At 38.4% G+C, this 22,013-nt stretch overlaps 8 protein-coding genes across 8 annotated transcripts; 4 read left to right on the top strand and 4 right to left on the bottom strand.

Moving 5' to 3' along the window:
* Positions 1-4,794: 4,794 nt before the first annotated feature.
* Positions 4,795-5,819, bottom strand: J056_001227 (GTP-binding protein ypt1; the record flags this gene model as incomplete). The annotated part of the gene is made up of 9 exons (XM_009270950.1): positions 4,795-4,897; positions 4,945-5,048; positions 5,112-5,242; positions 5,287-5,383; positions 5,445-5,533; positions 5,580-5,610; positions 5,663-5,709; positions 5,756-5,765; positions 5,814-5,819. The coding sequence occupies 9 exons, from the start codon at positions 5,817-5,819 to the stop codon at positions 4,795-4,797; spliced, it is 618 nt and encodes a 205-aa protein (XP_009269225.1).
* Positions 5,820-5,862: 43 nt separating this feature from the next.
* Positions 5,863-7,662, top strand: J056_001226 (DNA repair protein rhp7; the record flags this gene model as incomplete). Its single annotated transcript, XM_009270949.1, has 4 exons — positions 5,863-5,929; positions 5,979-6,268; positions 6,316-7,575; positions 7,621-7,662. 4 exons carry the CDS (start codon positions 5,863-5,865, stop codon positions 7,660-7,662), a joined length of 1,659 nt encoding a protein of 552 aa, XP_009269224.1.
* A 92-nt stretch (positions 7,663-7,754) lies between these two features.
* On the top strand, positions 7,755-10,685 carry J056_001225 (Serine/threonine-protein kinase rio1; the record flags this gene model as incomplete). Its single annotated transcript, XM_009270948.1, has 8 exons — positions 7,755-7,881; positions 7,929-8,065; positions 8,111-8,192; positions 8,242-8,733; positions 8,854-8,985; positions 9,033-9,385; positions 9,433-9,872; positions 9,929-10,685. The coding sequence occupies 8 exons, from the start codon at positions 7,755-7,757 to the stop codon at positions 10,683-10,685; spliced, it is 2,520 nt and encodes an 839-aa protein (XP_009269223.1).
* Positions 10,686-10,792: 107 nt separating this feature from the next.
* On the top strand, positions 10,793-13,179 carry J056_001224 (Septation initiation network scaffold protein cdc11; the record flags this gene model as incomplete). The annotated part of the gene is made up of 2 exons (XM_009270947.1): positions 10,793-12,026; positions 12,077-13,179. 2 exons carry the CDS (start codon positions 10,793-10,795, stop codon positions 13,177-13,179), a joined length of 2,337 nt encoding a protein of 778 aa, XP_009269222.1.
* A 1,606-nt stretch (positions 13,180-14,785) lies between these two features.
* On the bottom strand, positions 14,786-17,744 carry J056_001223 (Protein cwh43; the record flags this gene model as incomplete). Its single annotated transcript, XM_009270946.1, has 3 exons — positions 14,786-16,563; positions 16,608-17,533; positions 17,581-17,744. The coding sequence occupies 3 exons, from the start codon at positions 17,742-17,744 to the stop codon at positions 14,786-14,788; spliced, it is 2,868 nt and encodes a 955-aa protein (XP_009269221.1).
* Positions 17,745-17,899: 155 nt separating this feature from the next.
* On the bottom strand, positions 17,900-20,084 carry J056_001222 (uncharacterized protein; the record flags this gene model as incomplete). The annotated part of the gene is made up of 6 exons (XM_009270945.1): positions 17,900-18,266; positions 18,309-18,689; positions 18,734-19,038; positions 19,079-19,345; positions 19,397-19,536; positions 19,580-20,084. The coding sequence occupies 6 exons, from the start codon at positions 20,082-20,084 to the stop codon at positions 17,900-17,902; spliced, it is 1,965 nt and encodes a 654-aa protein (XP_009269220.1).
* Positions 20,085-20,298: 214 nt separating this feature from the next.
* J056_001221 (uncharacterized protein) lies at positions 20,299-21,287 on the top strand (the record flags this gene model as incomplete). The annotated part of the gene is made up of 3 exons (XM_009270944.1): positions 20,299-20,599; positions 20,647-21,185; positions 21,231-21,287. 3 exons carry the CDS (start codon positions 20,299-20,301, stop codon positions 21,285-21,287), a joined length of 897 nt encoding a protein of 298 aa, XP_009269219.1.
* Positions 21,288-21,369: 82 nt separating this feature from the next.
* On the bottom strand, positions 21,370-21,983 carry J056_001220 (Peroxisomal multifunctional enzyme type 2; the record flags this gene model as incomplete). The annotated part of the gene is made up of 6 exons (XM_009270943.1): positions 21,370-21,506; positions 21,552-21,615; positions 21,666-21,684; positions 21,736-21,788; positions 21,833-21,910; positions 21,954-21,983. 6 exons carry the CDS (start codon positions 21,981-21,983, stop codon positions 21,370-21,372), a joined length of 381 nt encoding a protein of 126 aa, XP_009269218.1.
* Positions 21,984-22,013: the final 30 nt, after the last annotated feature.

Raw genomic sequence — 22,013 nt, 5'->3', positions numbered from 1 at the left:
AAATGTAGGAGAAAAACAGGATGCTTTCAGAAAAAATAAATTGGATCTAGGCCGTCCTATGGTACTCAGGGAAGTGAGTCTTGAAAGTTTATCCGTCAAGGCAGCCGGAAAGAAATGATAGAAGGATATAAGGCGATAATGGGAAAGCTAGAAACTTTGTAATGAATAAAATCGCGTAGCAATTATTTTGATTTTTCAACTGAGATAAAACGTAGTCGACCAAAAGACATCATCTATCAATTAAAGAATTAGGCTAATAAAAACATCCCGCGCAGTCGACAAGCCCGCTCGGTGTACACAAGAAGTTCAGAAACACTTACTTTACAGCGGAAATACACTAGTCCGACCAAAGCGTGGTTGAAAGTAATAAAATTGAGACGTCAGAGAAATAAGAGCAGGACAAGAACATCTCTGATTGAAGTTCCTGCCATCCCAACGAAGATAGGTCAATGCAGTAAATTTAAAGCAATAATCAATGGTCCAGCCCAGGAGTCATGCCTTACACAAGTTTATATCAAAGAAGCAGAAAAAACTCAATGAGCAAATTGATCTGAATGAGGACACTTCCAAGCCCTAAGCTTTCATTTGATAGCAGGGGTAAATAATTTTAACCATCTATGATTAAAATTTAACCATCATTTCGCATATTTGATCTAAGGTAAACATTGAGCTTCCTCCACATTTGGATGATTGTCAACAATTAAATCATAGGAAATCAATCTCATAATAGTATTTGCTGTGAGCTTCAAAGAATACGAACGAGTATTCTTTCAATACGGTAAAAAAATAGGATATGGAATTTGTAATAATGCGCTCAAGTCGTAATGAACCTGTACTGTCAACATAGTTGTCTTTTTATGATAGGTCTTTAAATAAATTGGAATCAACCGTGTTACCAAGCTCGAAGGAAAAAGACAAAAAATTAAAAAATCTTTCAAACGCGTGAATCGATCGATATTGAACATATCTAGCTGAAATGCATGGTATTCCTTACAATTGGGGTAGCTACGCCTTTTATATTCCTGATCATAGTGTTCATAGACTAGATGTCGAAACTTTAATTCTTATCAAAACTAAACAGGCAACTTCAATGACCCAAACCTTAACTTCTGAGAAAAACTGTCAAACAGGTTAGATCTACGATTGGCAAGCCCGTAACAGTCTATTCACTATGTCAATTTGGTCAAAGCTTACTTTGATAATTTTTCAGTGAAACCTAATTTTTGTCACTTTGCCGGGTTTTCCCAATTTACTATGCTCTCCGAAGCCAATAAAGTTCCTCAATCTTAAATCTCTAACTTAGAAGTAACTTTAGCAATTTCCTTCATTCAAAATTCATGTTCATATCAATTTATGTAGGATATTGCGATTTTTGACATAGTTAAGTTTGGGTGAGCATTATTTCAAAGTAATAGAAAGGTCGTATTTTTACAATCTGACCGTTGAATTTAGCGTGGGTAACACTTTTCCCGAAAGTATTTTCTTTTCAAAGACTAACAGAAGACAGATAATGTATATATAATTTTGGCCAACTTTTTAAAATCAGCGGACATTTAAATTTAAATTGAAAAAGGACTTTCTCGTTCTCCGAAAATAAAAAGCGTGTTTATAAAAAGAGTCTAAAGTCTTTAACAGCGTATCTGCCTTAGGATGATGTAGTCCTTCATTAGCTTGGCTTGGGTTGAGTTTTAAAATACTGAGAAACAAAGAGTACTTGGGCTTTTACTTATTCTAAGCTAAGATTCGGTTCCAATTTTTGGGAAGAAACTTTGTATTACTGATTAAACAGCTAAATCATAATGCCATTAGCGATACTTTTGTTTTTTTTTTTAAGCATTTCGTTTTATAATATTCTTTTTGGACGGCCACGAATTTTCATTATTTCCGTGCTATAACTTTTTTTGCTATCAGATGAAAGCTTAGGGCTTGGAAGTGTCCTCATTCAGATCAATTTGCTCATTGAGTTTTTTCTGCTTCTTTGATATAAACTTGTGTAAGGCATGACTCCTGGGCTGGACCATTGATTATTGCTTTAAATTTACTGCATTGACCTATCTTCGTTGGGATGGCAGGAACTTCAATCAGAGATGTTCTTGTCCTGCTCTTATTTCTCTGACGTCTCAATTTTATTACTTTCAACCACGCTTTGGTCGGACTAGTGTATTTCCGCTGTAAAGTAAGTGTTTCTGAACTTCTTGTGTACACCGAGCGGGCTTGTCGACTGCGCGGGATGTTTTTATTAGCCTAATTCTTTAATTGATAGATGATGTCTTTTGGTCGACTACGTTTTATCTCAGTTGAAAAATCAAAATAATTGCTACGCGATTTTATTCATTACAAAGTTTCTAGCTTTCCCATTATCGCCTTATATCCTTCTATCATTTCTTTCCGGCTGCCTTGACGGATAAACTTTCAAGACTCACTTCCCTGAGTACCATAGGACGGCCTAGATCCAATTTATTTTGTCTGAAAGCATCCTGTTTTTCTCCTACATTTCAGTATTGCACAGACATTCATACCCCAGTAACAAATCTGAACCTTAAACTGTCCACAACATGCGTCATTAGTTCGGGAGCATGGCCTGTCTTTCCACCCAGCTAATCTTTAATGAAGTAATTTTAGGGATTTCAGAGTTAGAGCTTTTGTTGCAAAGATAAGAAAACTGCTAAATACTTCAAAGTAAGGTTTAATCCGGTTAACAGTTTATTCTAGATAATTACAGAATAACCTCAATCGACAAACATAGGAAATTTGACAGATATTGGTTGACAATCATTTTCTTCAAAAAGTTCTTACTTCTTCTGACGAAGACATATCATACACGCCGCATATTAGGACGTTAATACTAGGAAGAGACAGTAAGATGGTCAAATGCGGACTTTACATCGTCTTCTCGCATGAAGATATATGAAACTACAGCCTGAATTGTACCTGCGATGGCACTAATACGTCAAATTGCACCTCATCAAGCACCTCACTTTCACTCCAAATTCAACATTTCTAGAACACAAAGGAACCAAACGTTTTCCAAATGGTGTAACTCTTAACGCTACTACTATTGTACCTTTAATTAATGCACGCATTTTTTAATAATATGAATAGTGGGGGTGTTGCGGTTCTGATTAGAACGTTTACCAGTATTTTTAAAGTTTAAAGTGTTTTAAGAACTTTCTATTCTGGCTGCTTAACAGTTTAACCTAACTTCATACATACATTATGGTTAGTAGGTGTTGTCTGATTGTAATTTTTACTGATAATGCTTGATTTGAGAGTATAAATTGGGTCGAATGTATTGCTAATCTGGTCCATTTTTGGTTTACCCTGTTTTCGGTTAAGCACACTGGTGCGTTCAATACCTCGGGGTCTTCCGGTCGATCCCTTATTGAGGAGTGGTATTAGATTGATGATTAGTGAGAATACAGTCTAAATGCAGTTGTACTTTCTTTTATCATACTTTCCCCTACCTTAGCACCCACCAAAAATTCTTATAATCTCTTAAATTTTTGTCGATAATATATTTTACAGTCAAATACTTTCATCTTCAATGAACAATTAAACAGATGTTATAAGTGTCTGGCTGCTGGGTTGAGGAATGGCTTGTACAACAAATTAACAGATAGTACGAATACAATCATTAAGGTTACAGAGAAATATAGCATCTACCAAGCTATCTCTAAACAATTTCTAAACAGTTGTTTTTAAGATACATTTAAACAAGTTGCAAACACTAATCTATTAGTGACAATTCGACAAAAAAAGAAAGCGGATTATACTTCATTACTTGAAATTTTACGGAAATAAGCTTGAGATATTTTATGTCTGCGTAAATTTTTGATCTAGTATTAGATGTCAATGTTTTACTTTCTGGAATTACTTAGCTTTTCTTTGAGGAATTTACACGTATTTGGAATCGCCTAGTTTAAAAATAGAAATCACAAAGTTCTTCGAAGTTTCAAGTTTATGAAGATTTACCAAAGTTATGCGATTCCTAATGAAAAATTACCTGAGTAATCTCGATGACTTCTTCTTATTAGCGGAGTGGAAATGCCAAGCATTGCGTCAAAATTTCAAGATCGCTGTGTCGATCTAGTGTTTCATAAAATATAGATCACCGGTTGCCTTCTCTCACGTAGTCGCTAGTTAATGGTCCATGTGAGTTCATAACTCGAATTGATTGTAACTCTCTATAACAAACACTTAAGAAAAGTGTTTGTTCAGTAATATTGTGTTTCTAGTCATAGTCCTCGTATAATACATTTTTTGTGCGCTCAAACTAGCTCTCTTATTGATTTACGTGATATTATTAGCTTAGGACACTGCCGATCAACTTTGCATTATCGGAGAAGCATGTTTAAATTATTCGATATCAACAGTATATTTAACCTTTCTGCAGCTATCTTTAAATTATCAACGTAGATCCTAGTCGCTCCAAGACTTTCGCAAATCCTTGTGCCAAAATGTCATGATTAGATACGCGCACGTCATGATCAAGCTTTTCAATTTATCTGGAGAGTTTAAAAAGTCGTTAGAAATAAATTCAAGTCGGAAGTTTTTGGGCAAAATGCGATAGTGGTATACCTAGCACTTTAGAGAGTACATAGAAATTATAAATGTCCAGAGTTTTAGAAGAGTGTGAAATTCCCTATTCGAGAAGAATTGCTTCTAAGTCGATTCAAGTCTATCTCACGGGTATATCAGCAAACTTACAAACAAAAAAGGCTCAGACGTAAGTTGACCCGTGTAGGAATAAGCTTTTACACAATAGAAGTAAAGTAATGCATTAAAGCAATAAAACTAACAGCAGCCCGAAGATGATTGCTGATCTAGTTGTTGCCCGGACGAAAGCTTGATGCCTGATTTCGCACTTGTACCCGCTCCGACAGAGCTTGCACCCATCCTTCAAAGATAAATTAGTAAGGTCAAGAGTGTTTCAAAGAATCTCACCTCTCTTTGATGTGCTTTGCCATGGTTAAGAAAGCTTGTTCTACGTTGGTGGAATCTTTAGCTGATGTTTCCAAGAATGGTATATTGAGCTGCTCAGCAAATTCCTGAACAAAAGTTAGCAGTGAACTCATAGAGTTGAAGGTAAAAGATGGTTAAAGGGAACGAACCTTGGCGACATTATAATCAACCGACTTCTTTGAATCAAGATCGTTTTTGTTTCCGACAAGTAGCTTGTTAACGCCTTCACAAGCATAACGATCGATTTCCTGTAACCATTGAGAGACGTGATCGAAGGATTCTGATACAGGTTAGTGATTGCGAAAGCTGAAACAAGTGACAAACCATTATCGGTCACATCATAAACGACGATGATGCCATGGGCGCCACGATAATAGCTAGAGGTGATTGTTCTGAATCTTTCCTGACCAGCCGTATCCCACTAGAAGCAAGTTAAGCAAGTTAATGAGGTTGATGAGTCGAAGGAAGACAAGAGTGCTTACGATTTGTAGTTTAACAGTTTTGCCATCAATTTCGATAGTTCTAATCTTGAAGTCAACGCCGATAGTTGAAATGTATGAAGATGTGTACGCTAAAAGGATAAGGGAGAGTTACTTGGCAGATTGAAGCCAACTTACTATCATCCGCGAATCTTAACAACAAGCAACTCTGAGAGAAAGGTTAGAAGATTGAAGTTAAAGCTCAAATGAATTAAACCTACTTTTCCAACGCCAGAATCACCAATGAGGAGTAACTTGAATAGAAAGTCTTTGAATTACGTTAGAATTGAGAATCGAATTTTAATTGAAATCACCGTAGTCTGGCTATATAACCATTTAATAATTTTTAATTTATCCACCCAATCAACTCACATTCATATCGCAACAGTTGGTCGTCTTTGATCAACAGTTATCTACCCAGATGAGCAGAAGAAATAACAACAACAACGTCAGAGGCCCTACTTCAGCTTTGACTTCTTTTTTGAGAGGTTCGTCTTGGCTTTTTCTTTTCTCCTTTCCTCCTCAATTGCTTTCTAGAACAAGGCATTACTGGCCCCACTGGCGATCCTTATAGGCGTCAACAGCGTGAAATTCAACAGAATCCTCCACCTCAACCAACCACTTCTCGCTCACCAATCCCACATCACCGCTCTGACTCTGAAGACCTTGACGACGATCCCATTCAGCCTTCTTTGAAGCGTCAAAAGTCTAATCCTCAAATTGAGCAAGACGATCCTTACACTGCTCCTTCAAAGTCTCAAAGCTCTTCAGCTGGTGGCGTCGGCAGTAAGACTTCGTGCATCGAATGTCAATCAAAGGTTATTATCGTAAGTTTTCTTCTTCTCACGTCTTTTCCCTTTTAAATGTTTTACAGACAAAGTATACTCCAACGGGTCCAGACGGTATCGGTGTTCTCTGTCCAAAGTGTACCTCTGCCCACGGTATTGATCCCTTCAAGCAAGCTCAATCAAAACCAAAGCCCAAAAAACCTGCTCAAAAAGAAAAGAGAATTGCGCCTAAAGTTGAATCTTCAAAACCTTTATCATCCTTAGCCGATTATTCTATTAAAGTCATCATTGCTAACATCGATTACGTCGAAAATCTCGGTGAAATTGGCGGTGATGCAACAGATACGATAGCAAAAGTCCTATCAAAGAATCGCAGTCTTAACTACAAGACGGTTCAACTATTTCTTGGCAGTCATCAAGACACACTGTCTCTTTACGATGCTGCGAACCTTAATCCTGAATGTCTAAAATCTATAGCAACTCTCTGTCCAAGTATCTCTCGGTTAAAAATAGCTTTTGCTGGTCAATTAAATAACGACGTTATCAAAGATTGGTGTTTAAGGTTTAGAAATTTACAACACTTAGATGTTCATGGTGCCTACCTCGTTAAGTCAGATGGATGGATCGAATTCCTAAATACTATTGGCAGCTCTTTACAATCGCTCAGAATTTCTGAATGTCCACACTTTGATCAAAGCAGTGTAGAAGCAGTTGGAAGGAATTGCAAAAAGCTCAATGTACTTAGTATATCTCAAATCAAGATGGAAAATCAGGGTGTTGATCACTTAAATGGATTGAAAAATCTTAAAAATTTAGAAATTGTCCAAGTTGAGGGTAATGTCACATCGGAGGCCATTGTCAATTTACTTTCCAATGTTGGTCAATGTCTTGAAGAGCTCAACTTGTCTAAAAATTCTGACTTGGACAATGGGCTACTTACCAATGGCATCAGATTATACTGTCCGAATCTGCGGATTCTTAATCTGAATAGTTGCGACTTGATCGATAATTCTGGCTTCGAGGACCTATTCAAGCAATGGAACAATATCGGGTTAAAGCAATTGGACATATCATTGAATCATGTCATCAACGACAAATGTCTAGAGACGATTTTGAACAAGATTGGACCAACGATCGAATTGTTGAATCTAAATAAGTTAAAGGATATCTCAAAAGATTTCCTTCTAAAAATACCTTCAATGATTCCAAAGATCAGAGAGGTTGATATTAGTTGGTGCAGACAGACAGATGACTCCGTAATGAAGGAGTTTGTTGAAACTTGTCCGGAGTTAATAAAAATAACTTGCTTTGGCTGCTTGTTAGTAACTAAAGACTGTACACGAAAGGTAAGTTGCCTTTGACATGATTTGCATTAGCTGACCCGACTGAAGCCTGGCACGCAGATAATGGGATGCCCAGCGTTAACCATGTAATGATATTATTGAAAATATTTATTGAAACGGATGTATTTATTATATTTCAGTTTAAAGCCTGCGTGCTCGTGAGTGCTATCTTGATCACCACAATGGCGTTAGGCGGAATTGATTTACAATTCGACAGAGCGGTTGGAATCGTGCAAGAATTACCGAGGGATGGTCCTATACAGACAAATTACGAAGAGAAGCTCAACATGTACAGCCTCTTCAAGCAAGGTTGGCAAACGAAGTTCTTTATGAACGAGTTAACGCTTATTTTGCAGCAACAGAGGGTAACGTCAATGGCAGTAGACCAAGTATATTTAACATGCTCGAAAGGGCAAAGTGGGACGCATGGTCAACACAGAAGGAACTTAGTTCATCTGAAGCCAAGTACTTGTACAATGAGACTTTGAAGAAAGTGAGGGAGGTAGGCTTTACATCAGCACAGCTAATGCGAAATCAGATTCTCAAAAGGCACAGCGATAAAGCAACAGGTGTCGAATTACTTCTTAAATTGCGTCAGCCTATCACAGATGACGATCGATGTAAGCGGGGAGTAAGTTTTCATCTAAAGCTCTAATAAATTAGCAATAGCAGTCTCAGAAACCAGTTCAGATTCATCAGGCTCAGCTGATAATCCATCATTGCGCCTCATCGTTCCTCCATCCGTGACAGAGTCTGATCCAATTCCACAAGGCAAGTTAAAGCAAGGCAATGACATGGAATTGGCTTGGGACTCAACAAGATCGTTGCCTCAAACTTATTCACATAGCCTGAGCAAGTATACGAACAAGCGTATACGAGGAGCAATTCTACCTTCAAGCAGCGTTGCTGAAGTTACGCCTAAATCAGAAGACAGTGATAATGTTCATGTTGAAGATTTCACCGCCGTTCAAGTACGTTTAGAGGCGATTGAAGCCAAAATTGAAAGGGTTTTAGAGTCTTTGAGCAAAATAAACAGTCGCCAGGACCAGTCAAGTAAGCTTATGGAGCTGCTTAAGAAGATGGCCAAAGTATTCACAGCCAAGAAAATGATGACAGCAATTAGCTTGGTCACCATTTTGTTTATGATCGAATACAGTCATCGTAGATACCATTTAAGCAGATACTTATATAGAAAATATATCCACTAGTTTTGTTTAAATTTACAACGTCTTATCAACCATCATCGCCTTATGGGTTCACGAGAACGTACATACGAAACAGAGAGAGAAGAATCTGTGACTTACATCGATGATTCCAGTCATGAGTTATCGGATAGATCTGACGATTCATTGGATGAGTTTGACGATAGCGCGGATATTATCGACAACCAGGACTGGGAAGGTGCAGGCGGTGGTAAGTTTTTAAAGCAAAAGAATGAAACGATATGAATCAAATCGCAGACTTTACCAAGCAATATAACAAGCTAAAGAATCAAGTACTTCATATCAAGCAGTCACACGCTAAATCAAAGTCTACACTAAAGAAGACTGATGGCGGTGATGATTCTGCCGCTCTTCCAAATGATCAATCCAACGATCACTCACATCCAGATCAACTCTCTTCTCTCAACTCCAGGTTCTCTCAGCAGATCAATCTGGCACCGTACACCAAAGAGAAATCTAAAGAGAAGGACAAAAGCGATAGAGCTACAACTGAGCAAGTACTCGATCCAAGAACTCGTCTTATTCTTTTGAAAATGATCAACCGCGGTGTCGTATCTGAGATCAATGGTTGCTTGAGCACTGGTAAAGAGGTGCTTTTTCCTTCTCGCTCGTATACACCAACTGACTACCTCTAAAGGCAAATGTCTATCATGGCTCTGCTCCCTCTCTGCAAAGAGATCGTCAAGGTATACAATTGGCAATCAAGATCTACAAAACTTCTATTTTGGTCTTTAAAGACCGTGATCGTTATGTCAGCGGAGAATTTAGATTCAGGAAAGGCTATGCCAAAAGTAACCCTCGTAAGATGGTGAGATTATGGGCAGAAAAGGAAATGAGGAACCTCAAACGACTTTGGGATCAAGGTTTGCCATGTCCTCAACCAATAGAAGTCAGGGAAAACGTTTTAATTATGGAGTTCTTTGGTACAGAAGATGGATGGGCTTCACCAAGACTCAAAGATGCTCAAATCGCCTCATCTAAATTGCCAAAACTTTATGCTCAGCTCATGGTCAATGTAAGGAAAATGTACAGAGCTTGCAGGCTTGTACATGCTGACTTATCTGAATACAATATTCTGTAAGTTGTCTTCAATCACTATAGGATTCAACTGACTCAACTGACGTCGAACACAGATATCATAATTCACAACTATATATAATTGATGTCTCTCAATCAGTTGAGCAAGAGCATCCTGCTGCATTCGACTTTCTGCGTTCAGACTTGCGAAATATTGAGAACTTTTTCTCAAAACGTGGTGTCGAGACACTATCACTGAGGGACAGCTTCGAATACGTCACTCGTGAAAGTCTTGAAAAGAATCCCACTTGGGGAGAGCGTCCTAGTATCGGCCAAGTTGAAGAAGACCAAGTTCTCTACCAAGAATTACAGATTTGGATCGAAAGAGCAATCAAAGATTTCGATCAAAATGGCAAGGAAGACGAAAAAATTAAGCAAGATGATGCAGTATTCCTTCAATCTTACATACCAAGAACTTTAGACCAGGTCATTGACCCTGAGCGTGATGCTGAGAAGATAAGGCGTGGTGAAGGAGCTGATCTGATATATGGAACAACGACTGGTGTAACTGAAGCGAATGAGCGTCCAGCCGAGAACATTGAGAGCAGTAATGATGAAGATGATAAGATAAATCATGATAATACAAGTGATATGAGTAGTGAAGATGAAGGTAGTGATAGTGAGAGTGATAGCGAAGATGGAGACAAGGGTGAATGGAAGGAGAGAGCACCTAGAGGCAAGAAACATGAGGACAAAGATACAAAGAAGGAGCGTAAGCAAGCAATGAAGGATGAAAAGCGTGAAAAGCGTAAGACTAAGATACCGAAATCTGAAAAGAAGCGTAAAATAAAGGTTTCGAAAGGAAAAAGGTAGATGAGAGTAAATGTAAAATTAATAGAGGATAATAATTTATGAAACATTCTTAAAACCAAACATTCAAGTTCGAGGATTTGAAGTCATAAGCAAGACAGCGTCCGATTATGGATGATATTGAGGATGAAAACTTATCAGTGAATTGGGGCTCAAAGTCATCAAATTCCCATAAGAACTCCATAAAGTCAAGTAACTCCCTGGTGAAATCAAAAGGTTCAAATGGCCTGGATCTGGAGAATATATTCAATAACTTTAAATTCACGTTTAATTCCACTATAAAGAGTTCTGATAACTTATTAAAATCTCCTACGAAATCACTGTTCGGTCAAACCAATATCGACGCTTTAGTCGATGAGTTAGATATCGCGTCAAATAGCAGCTCAAATTCCTTACAAACTGAGCAAGCAAAGAAGAAATTAAAACTCTCAGATAATCTCACTTCATCCATCAAAGATCTTTCACTCTTTGAGCCATCTCATAAATCTGATAGGGACATCTTGAAGGAAGCTAATCAGTTCATGGACTTACTCAGATTCAATGATAGTGACAATTCCCCTTTCAAAACTTCAACTCCTGTGAACGATGATATCAGCCTCCTCAAGTTACGTGATCCAAATCACTTTGATATGAGCTTTATACCAAAATCAAAATCACACAACGACTTTAATCAACCTTCAATTCAAGTGTATCATTCAGCAACCCCTTCTACTTCGAAGTTATCACAATTTACTTGTCAAAAAGCTCCGGGTCCTACCTCATTGAAATTCGTTGAACCAAACGATTATCCGTACAAAGAAGAGTATGGGAATTATGTCTTTGATAGACATCTGAAAAAATGGCTACCAAGATCAGGTTTCTACGATTCAGATTCCGATGCTGATCCTTTTGAAGGAATAGAGAGTTTAGGTGAAGAGCCAAAATCATCTTTGAGAAACTCACTCAATCGTCGTTCAGCTTTTAAAGGCTCGTCTACAAATACACCTTTGCGCTCGGTCTCTTTCAAACACCCTTCACCAAAATCTCTGAGAAAGTCGAGTCTCAAAAATCAGGAGGCTCTTAGAAATGTTTTCAATTCAAATAGTCAAAACGAAATGATAAAATCATCACCTGCGTCTGAGTTCTTTCGATCAGACAGCTTATCTAGACCTGATTCTTCTAGCTTATTTCATCGAACGTTGAGCGAGTTATCGAATCAGGATATCACCCAAGAAATAAACTTAAACTTGGCAACAAAAGCTAGCTTTTGTAACAGAAGTATTCAATCACTCGTTCAAATTGGCCTCGAAGCTGGAAATCTACAATATCTAGATTTATCAAAGAATAAGATCACGTGTGTTAAACGTAGGTAATCTAGCGGACTTTGATGTCAAAGTGTCTAATCAAGTTCATAGCTTTGAAGTCTTTATTACATTTACGTCATTTGAACCTTGACGATAACAAACTACATAGTCTTGAAGGACTAGATGGCATCAAAGGACTTCAAAAGCTTTCAGTTTCGAGAAATGTTTTGCATGCGCTAGATTTTAGTAATTACCAATGGCAAGAAATAGAATATATGGATTTGAGTAATAATGAAATAATCGGCATTCGGGGCATTGAAGAGCTCAAGAATTTGTCATTCCTCTCTTTGGATAGTAACTTTTTGAAAGAGCTCAAGTTGAACGCAAAGTTTGATCATTTGAAAGTGTTGAGAGTCTCAAATAACAGACTTAAAACGCTAGACGTTCGAATGGTAACGAAAGTCAGAACTCTATTCATAGACAACAACAAACTAAGTGCGCTATCTGGAATAAGTGAATTGAAAAAGCTGGAGAACCTATCGTGTAGGGAGCAAAAAGGGGAATACTTTGAATTATCGATGAAGGATATAAGGGATATCAAGAGGCTTTACCTGAGTGGAAACAATTTACCTGAAACGTTTCCAGCGGAATGTTGTTACCATTTGGAGTACTTGGAGATAGCAAATTGTGGTTTGAGAGCGTTACCAAAGAATTTCTCCGAAGTATGCCCAAATTTGAGGGTGTTGAACATAAATATGAATCCAATTAAGGATGTTGAAACGCTAACGAATCTGAATAGATTACAAAGGTTAAGCATCAATCGATGTGATATTGAAAATATCGATATAGCGTATGAGGTGATTAGCAGTTTAATAGAGTTGGAAGTGCTAGATTTGAGGGACAACCCATGTACTAGGAAGTACTACGTTGATATAAAAGATGAAAGGACCAAGTATGCGGTTGCGATACCTGCAATTAGAGTGAAACGGAGAAGTGAGAGCATTGAGAAAGTGGAAGAGTGGATAAAGATGGACAAGGAGTACGTAGAGATGGAGATGAAGGATGAAGATTATATAAAGCGTATAGCTTACAGGGGAATAATGAAGAGCGTATGCAATACATTAAAGGTATTGGATGGAATATCAATAACGAGTCTAGATGAGGACAAAGCTGTTATTTTAACAAAAAGGTTAAAACAATTAGAAATTGTATGAATATTATTGTATTTGTTGAAGTTCTTTCTGCATAACATTCATCTAATCTGAAATGCAAGCAGTCCCAATAAACTCCAAAGTTATAAACGCTTACTTGATGAAAAACGAGAAAATTATTTTTAAGAATGAAAATGTTGGTGTTTATAAGAAGTGAGTGGATTATCGTTATCGTGTACTGCTTTGACAGCGCATAGCAAAGAGAAAGACAAAGATAGACAGCTCGGCAGAATATATTTAACAAACTTTAGAATTTTTTATTTAGACACAGTCGATTCGATATCCAAGTCGTTTTACTTGGAATTAAAGTCAATTCGTAAAACTGAATATTTCAGCGGATTCTTGAAATCTTCACCTAAAGTTACAATAAATTTCAATAACGATAATAGCAAAGCCAGTGATTCAGTCTTGGTTTGCTCAATTTGCTCATATAGGAATCCGTCATCTAGTCAAACTTGTGAATTATGTGGCGTTAAAATCACTAAAAAAGATTTAATAGAATCTTCAACAAATGAAATTTCATCAACAAGGTGTAGATCTTGCACTTTCGATAACCACCCTTCAATGGAAATATGCGAAATATGTGAAGAGCCTTTGAAATCAACCAGGTTGAGCCAACAACAGAGTGATGATATCAACTTCATCAAACTCAGCTTCAGATCGGGCGATGGCTCAAACTTTTATAACAAGTTGTCTGTCTCATTGAACTTTAAATGCTGGTTGAATGATGATTTCGATGACATCACTACTGATAATAATAACATGGCTGGCATTAGCGGTATACTAAAGTCAGTCGATAGTAAATCAAATACAAATCAATCAGATTTGAATCAATCATTTAAAGATCTAGACACTTTATTTTTTAAAGCAGACGAATTACTCAGAATTTCGCAAAAATTATCTAAGCATTTACCAAACAATTCAAATAATATCAATCAATTCCTCACTTCATCTTTCAACTCTATTTCACTCGACCAATCCAATCAAGACGACGACTATTCATCTTTATACTACAACGAGTTGCGAATTATTTTAACAAATTTATTCGCTCAAAATTACAAATCTATCATCACATTAGATACCCTTTGGTGCGCCTGGAATAGAAGTAGAGGTTTGGCTCTAATTAGTCCTCAAATTCTTCTGGATACTCTTCCTCGCATTTTGCAATCAACCGATATCTCTCAATTAAAATTAAATAATGGAATTATAGTTCTACATACACCGCACAACTCTCTAGAACAATTTAACATGAGATTGCGATCTTACTGTCAATCCAATCAAACCTTATCTGTCTTGCAAATTTCGAACCTCGAAGAACTCAATCCATCTATGATTGAAGAGCTGTTGCACTTATGTCTAATCAAGTACACAGATGTAATCAAGGATGTCAATTTAGATGAGTCGGTAATGTATTGCTTGAATAACTTCGATAAGTATTCCTAATCTTTTTAAACCTGGTCAATGGTGAAAATGTTAGTAATTATTCTGATTAGCAATTCGCCATTACTGAGTCAAACCCAGAAATTGATCATTGAAGCAATTCAAAAGTAGGAATTCAAAATCAGAAACATGTTTACTTATGTTAGACATACAAGGGAGTGGGAAATATCTATTCGAAACTTGCCGCTTCTTGGTAATATATAGGTATGCTGAGTGCATGTTTATGGCCTTTCATACCTTTTCCCTCAAACGCTTTTGAAAATCGGTGTTCAACTGCTACATCATTCTCATCAAGAAAATTGTACCAGTCGTATTGCGGATGGTAAACCTCGTCTGGTTCGTACAACTTGAATTTCGCGACTTGTAATTCCGTATCAGTGACTGAGCTATGACTTATCCTCGCATAAGCTACCTTCCTCATTGATCTATAACCGATATACTCGCACCACCTCCGCCTATCTAGAGGTTCAACATCTAGTAGTTGACCGTCTTCAAATAATATTCTGTAAGGCGCAGGGCGTTCTTCGTGGGGTTTAGTTACCAAATATCCCAAGAACAATACAGGGTCTGGGTAAGTTTTGCTTATGATGCGTGCTATTTCTGTAGTTTGGAGTTCTCGATCTAGAGGTGATTCCTCTTGGCCGTTATGAGACACCATAGTATGAACAGTCTTTCCATAGACATTTAGTTCAGCAAAAATGGCCGGTGCTAGCTCTCCCTGTGGAGATGGCAAAAGGTGGTGTTCACTCGCTAAAATTGGAAACTTGGATAAAAGTACTGCTCCCCAAGTGTGCTTGTGACTAGGTGGACCATAATCTACATAATAGCCTAAGTCCTCTGCAATATATTGGGCCATGTTTCTATTACCAAAGACAATACTTTGCAATTCAGTTTCTAGCAAACCAACGACATCAACTTCAGCTTCGCGGATAAGATCTCGCATCCGTACTTGACTATCCTGCATTGCATCATCCATCCCAAAATGCACTGTCCAAATTCCACTAGTAATCAATTGCTGATCCGCGTGGTATGGTTTAATCGTTGTCATGTTTTCTGATCGATGTTTAAGTATTAAGTGAGAAGCGATGATTGTACCGAGCAGTAAAACCTTGACATAAATGTTAAATAAACCATTACGCTCAAAATTATTTGTTCGCGCATTAGATTTAGGAAGGGAGCACCATATAATAATATTTGCTGTCATCATTACGAGATGACTGCGCTCACGAAGCAAAAATCCCAAGGGCACGAACTCGTATGCCACAGTAAACGTGTGAGCGACAACAAGTACCGTGTAGGTTCCGAATACAGCTCCTAATGTTCTTCCTGGCGTATAGGCCCTAATGCTACTAAATACTGTAGTCGCAAGTGACGGATAAAATATGGCACATCCGAAGGCTCCACCAGCGCTGACCCAGCCATCATAATAATAGCACAACCCTAGGCACCATGTTCCAAAGAAATGCCAAACTCTCGAAGTTGCCAAAAGCTTGGGACTGAGCATGCCAATGACAAACCCAACAACTATAACAGTCGAGTGGTAAATAGGATGTGGTCCTTGGATTGGAAAACCTGTCCAGCTCCAGCTGAGCAGTGTAGATGGATCTGATAGATAAGTATGAAGCGCCCAAATGTAACTACCGAGACCAGCACCGACTAGATAACAGTTGTGATCATTTTTGTATTTTGTATTGTTAAGTTCAACGACAGATGTCACGATATATCTTCGAACAATCAAAGCGGTAAATCCCAATATCAGTCCAAGATAAATGTGTCCACCGTTCGAATTATTCATTATTGGCCAGAATGGATTATTTGAGTTTGCAATCAGCTTCGAGACTGAGTGCAAGAGTAACCCAAGGACAAGATAAGTGATACAGTTTTCGTCATTGCTCGTGTACCATTCAGATGAAATTTGGATGGTCTGAGCAATAACAGCCATGGTGACTGTAATGTATTAGAATAGTGAATCTGAATATTCTAATACTCACCCGCCGCTAATTTGAGAACAGGGAATTCAAGCTTCGACGCAAATACTCCAAGAAGAGAGAACATAGTAAGCACAGTCTTTCCATTTGATGATGAAGCAAAGACGCGCACACCCTTAAGCGTGACAAGCGATGATGAGAGAGTTACTAACATCAATCCTTCTTGACCAGCAAATGATAAAGACCAGACGCTGTAATAGAATATGCAAAGTGGAAGAGCAGTGAAATTGGTCCACCAGATCAATGATAGCACGGTGTTGGCTATATAATTTAATATTTTCATTGTGTTTTTCACTCTTGGATTTAAAGCCATGAACCAGTGATACTGTCTGAATAATTGAGTGGTGACTGCTTTGACTTGACTGTTATCAACTGACTGGGTTGAATCATCCTGTAAATTTAAGCTACTTGGTTCACTTGAATTGCACATGTGAATATAAACGTTTGCGAGGTCGGAGATGAATACTGAATCAAAGATGACATCGGCGGCAATAAGACCCCATTCATAAAATGCGTATGTGGTATAAGCTCCGGGTATCTTGTTAGTTTTATGCTGAAAGTAAGTGTAGAACATTGGAAACAGGCTTGCGATAAAGTAGAAAGACGTCAATCCTCTGACGATTCTGAGTGACTTTTTGCGAGTGAGAGAGAAACCAAGCGGCATATAAATGATGTTGCTCAAGATATAAATAAGCATAAAGATATCATGAGCTGTGCTATTGTCTGTAGAAGTTATAAACGACCAACCGCCGCAACTGAAGGTCCTAATTAAGCCGAGAATGGCATGAGTATCAGCAATAGCTTTCGAGCTCTTCTCGCACTCCTTCCAATTTAGAAAGATAGTGATGAAACGTGGACATGCACACGTCGCGATCAGTAGCTGGAACACAGATCGCTCAGGATGAAAATCTCCGATAGTTGTAGAGACGCTGTGAATTAGCTGTCAAAATTGTTTAAATCATTTGGGTTTACTCACCTAGGAAACCATTCAACAGGATAGCGTGCAACCGAGTTGCGACACAGTTTCTGATAGTGGAAATAGCAGCCTACAATTAAAGCAGAGATGAAAGCAGCACTGCTGAAAGACGTATGTGCTATAGCAATCGCTCGTCCAGATATTGGTTTACTTTGAGCTTCCATTGTGTACACCGCGTGTAGACTTGACCACAACGACTTAACTTCAATCTGTCAATCAACGACCCTCAAACGTGAGTACGTTTGTGATTGATGATCGTACTTGATGTACTCGGATGTTGAAGTCAACTGTCATGATGTGCGTGACAGTTTATGAAAATCTATAATAACGTCGTACAAAATACACGATAAGCAATCTTATCCTTTAACAAGACCGGCTTGTAGCTAAATATTAAGAAATCATTGTATTCATCTGGTGATGTCACTTGTTCGGCATCTTCAGGATCTTTAGCATCAATCAGGTGTCCCAAAACTTTGCCCAGTTTCTTCTTCATCTTTAGAAGCCCTTTCTCCGTCCTTGCTTCTTCGGCGCTCAAGCCATCAAATAACGCGACAGCATCTTCATCACAACAAAAGGCCGGTAAAGTATCACCGCGTTCATCTTCCAGCAGTAGTGCAAAGAGGTATTTGTATGTTACATAAGCATCTTGATCGCACTTACCGCAGACGAGGTCATTGGTATCTAATCTGAGACGTGTCAGTTTGTTCAAGAGAAAATGACTAACTAACACAACATCACAATTTGTACACTTAGCTTTTGCCCAGTCTGCAATTTGAGGAGAAAAGTCAACTATGCGTGCTTTAATGTGGTATTTGTGCGCAGATTTTGATATGGAATTTATCGAGTCGATTGAAACAGCCGCCGTATCGTGATTCACATTCAATTTGGTTTTTACTCGAGACTTTGGGAGCTTTTTTACTTGCCTTGAGATAGGCGATGCCATTGATTCAGCTTCTTGCTCTTTTTGTTCCCCTTTCCTAGATGGAGTTTCTAATGACGAGCTCATCATTGCTGGAGTGCTTTCAGGTATGCTGGAAGAAGGAAGGTGTGTGCTTTGAGTAGCCATGTACTCAGGTAGTCCATATTGGTGATCGAATTCCTGTTTACGACTGGAACCTTGTTAAGACAAAGATAAAACAGTAATTATACATACTGTAATAATGGAAGTAGTCTTTCATCACTTTCGTGAAGCCTATGAATGTTGACTTTACCGAAATCGCTTCCCATATTGCCCTCTAAGATACCCGGGTTCATTTTTGGGCGAACATTGTTGCATAAGATAAAGTTTCCTGATGACACAATCTTTCCAGCATTTCTCTGTTCATCATAAAGTGACAGCTTCATCACTCTATTACCATGCAGACCGTGCCATGCTTCCTTTAGCTTAGGATTTTGCGTATAATCTGTAACACATAACTCCAAAGCACCAGGAGGGGGAACATCATCAACAAAAAGAACCTATGATTATTAGATAAGAGCTATAAATGAGAATACCTACTTCTGCGATAAAATTGCAAAACACTTTCTCTTGTACTTGATTAATAGATATCGTTTGGCGTAAATTGCCAGTGGCAGGAACAATTACATCTGGATTGATAATCTTCCACCATTTACTGATTCTGTCTATATAAGTAGCTTCCTCTTTACCGAGTTGAGGTAGAAGATGTGCAGATGTAGTAATGCCCCGTGTTTCAGGGTTAAACAATGCCCAATTATAATCGCCTTTTCGTCCAGCGGCTTGAATTTTAAAAGAGAAGCGTTGTAGCTGTAAATAAATATGTGAGTGACTGATAAATGTTATATCTGACAAACATACGAAAGAGTGCCTGACCAGGATAACACAACTTGGTTGAGCTTTAGGTAATTCATCCTCAGATACTGCAAAAAGATTAAGATTAAGAGCCTTGGAAGAGTCTGGGGTTGAAGGATCACAAACGATCATGTTGAGATAAGAATCTAATTATGTCAGAGATGGTATCATTGATTTGAGCCAACTTACCACCACTTTTAGATCTGCCTCTTTTTTTAACGCCTGCAATAACTCCAATAATGTTCCTGTGGATGCCATGGACTTTTTCATTGAGAATCTGAGTAAATGGCGTGTATTCAATTGACTCAGAGGATGAGGAAAGGCTGAGACCGGCCTCCAAATTCTTCAGCTTTTCATTTTCACGTATTTGAGATTCTTTTTGCCTTGATCTACCTTGAGCTGCAGTAGATGCTCTTGAATTTGAAGTAGATTGTGTATTGGCTGTAGATACTCCATCCTGGACCAATTTCTTAAAAACTTGATGCTCAGCTTTACGCGATTTCTTATTCTTCTTGCGCTCCTCACGTAAGATTGCTTGTTCAGCTTCAGTGCGACCTTGGCGTGGAGGTGGTTGAGCAGGTTGAGCAGGTTGAGCAAGTGGAAATGGATCTGCGGGTACTGCTTGGACAGGAGAAGGTGATTGATGAGACTTTGTGTAACTCTTTGTTGGAGTATTAAACCAATCAGCCGACATGGAAGTTACAATCAAGGTTGATCACCCACGCTCACGACGCCGACGCCGACGCCGACGCGATGAATAAGTGAGTGGGTTTATCAAATGAAAAAATAAGTGAAAATTAAAGGAATTCAGGCGTAAATATCAAGATGCTTTGAACATTCTAGACAAATCATGTCAATCTGAGCAATTGACTAAGTCAGAGGGTTACAGACAATCAAGAAAACCAAAAATGCCAGCTGAGCTTGAGAAGAAGCTACAGTGGTTTAATTCAACGCATAACTTTCAATTAAGGAGTTCAACTAATACTTCAAGTCAAACGAATAAGAAATCTGACTTGTTTAGCTTTGAAAAGTTTATTCAAAGGCTTCAGTCTTTCTCACTTAGAACTTACACTTCAAAACCTATTGAGTTATCCCCACCTGCTGTTGCTTTGAAAGGTTGGCACCACGATCAGGCACACAGAAATCGTCTTTACTGCGATAAATGTAAGAATGGCGTCGTTGTCGATCTCTCAGCTGCTCAAACATCAAGTGAGTAGCTTTATTTTACAAAATCGCTTACTTATTCCCTCAATTAGCTTATCAAAAGCTAACTGATACCTTCGTTCAAGCCATTGACTCGTCTCACTCTGTACATTGTCCGTGGAAGTATCAGCAGTGCCCCAGCTCCATGTACAGGCTACAAGAACTCTCACTCCCACCAACCCTCGCCGCGAATTCAATTGCTGAAAGAGCACGGTTGATAGACTCCAACGTCAAATTCAGCATTCAGCTAGTCCATCCACTTTCTGACATGCAAATTGACTCACTAATCAATGCTTTCCCCGATCCCAAACCATCAAAGGAATCCTCTATTTTAGCCCTTTATGGATGGGAATTCAAATCGACGTCATCTAACCACGATCTTCTACTCGTCTCGCAACTTGATTGTGCTAAAGTTTCATTGAGATCGGACAAAGCTATGGATGTCGTTCGCGAGCATAGATTTTATGCTCCTCAACTGATGCCATTAACTCAAGGAAGTAACAGCAATGGAGTTGAAGCGTTATTCGCTTTAATCACCCGACGAGGTCGAAAGAAACATCTAGAGGAATCATTTATTCTTAACACAGTTTCCGTGAGTTTGATACGACCACCGTTACAATGTCTGACTTTATATTAGCGGCAGGATGTTCTCAAGAACGTTAAAGGATTACTTTCAGGGTCTTATCAGAGTTGACATCATTTGTGATTATAAAAATCAATGTAAGAATACAACGTTTCATGAGCTATCATTATTATCGTTATTAACTTGATCATACCTAAAGCTTTGAGGAATTTTGCTTAAGGATACCGTCAAGCTTGGTAGCCAGCATCATATTTCCCTTGACTTTAAGTTTACCGGTCATGAAAGCCTTTTGGCCATTCAATTTACCTTCTGAGAGGCCCTTGAATGTTTCTGTACGGCGTCGGTGTAATAATCATTTGCTTATCATGCACTCACCCTCGTCAATAGTGAGAATTGCGTCGGCTTTAGATTTCGCTTGACCTTTGTAGATTTGACCTTTCTACCAAAATTTACGTTAAGATAATAAATAACTGTAAATAATCTATTTACGTCTTTAAGATCGATGGTCCTTGGTCCACGTGTGAGACCGATGTGGGGATGTAGATTAATCTTAGCTCACCAGACAGACTCATTCGAACCTTTCTTCAAGTGTAACTCGAATAAAGCATTTGTCTGTGATACTTTGAGTCATTTGAGAAAGTGGCTAACTGCCTTACTTTCTTGATTTGCGCCTTTCTATCTGATTCAGTTGCCTGGCTGAGATTTTCGCCTAATTTGACGAGAACAGCAGTTGACTAGAGTGTTTTAGTTTAAAAACACTAAACACAACAGCCTTACTGGAATATTTTCGTCAATCTTCTCACTCATGTTCGACGTCTCGGTTAAACCGACTAGAAT

This window comes from Wallemia ichthyophaga (assembly GCF_000400465.1).
Source record: "Wallemia ichthyophaga EXF-994 unplaced genomic scaffold scaffold14, whole genome shotgun sequence".
In the NCBI taxonomy this organism is placed as follows: Eukaryota; Fungi; Basidiomycota; class Wallemiomycetes; order Wallemiales; family Wallemiaceae; genus Wallemia; species Wallemia ichthyophaga.
Note: the sequence above shows the minus strand (reverse complement) of the source record. Positions and strands in the feature narration are given on the sequence as shown.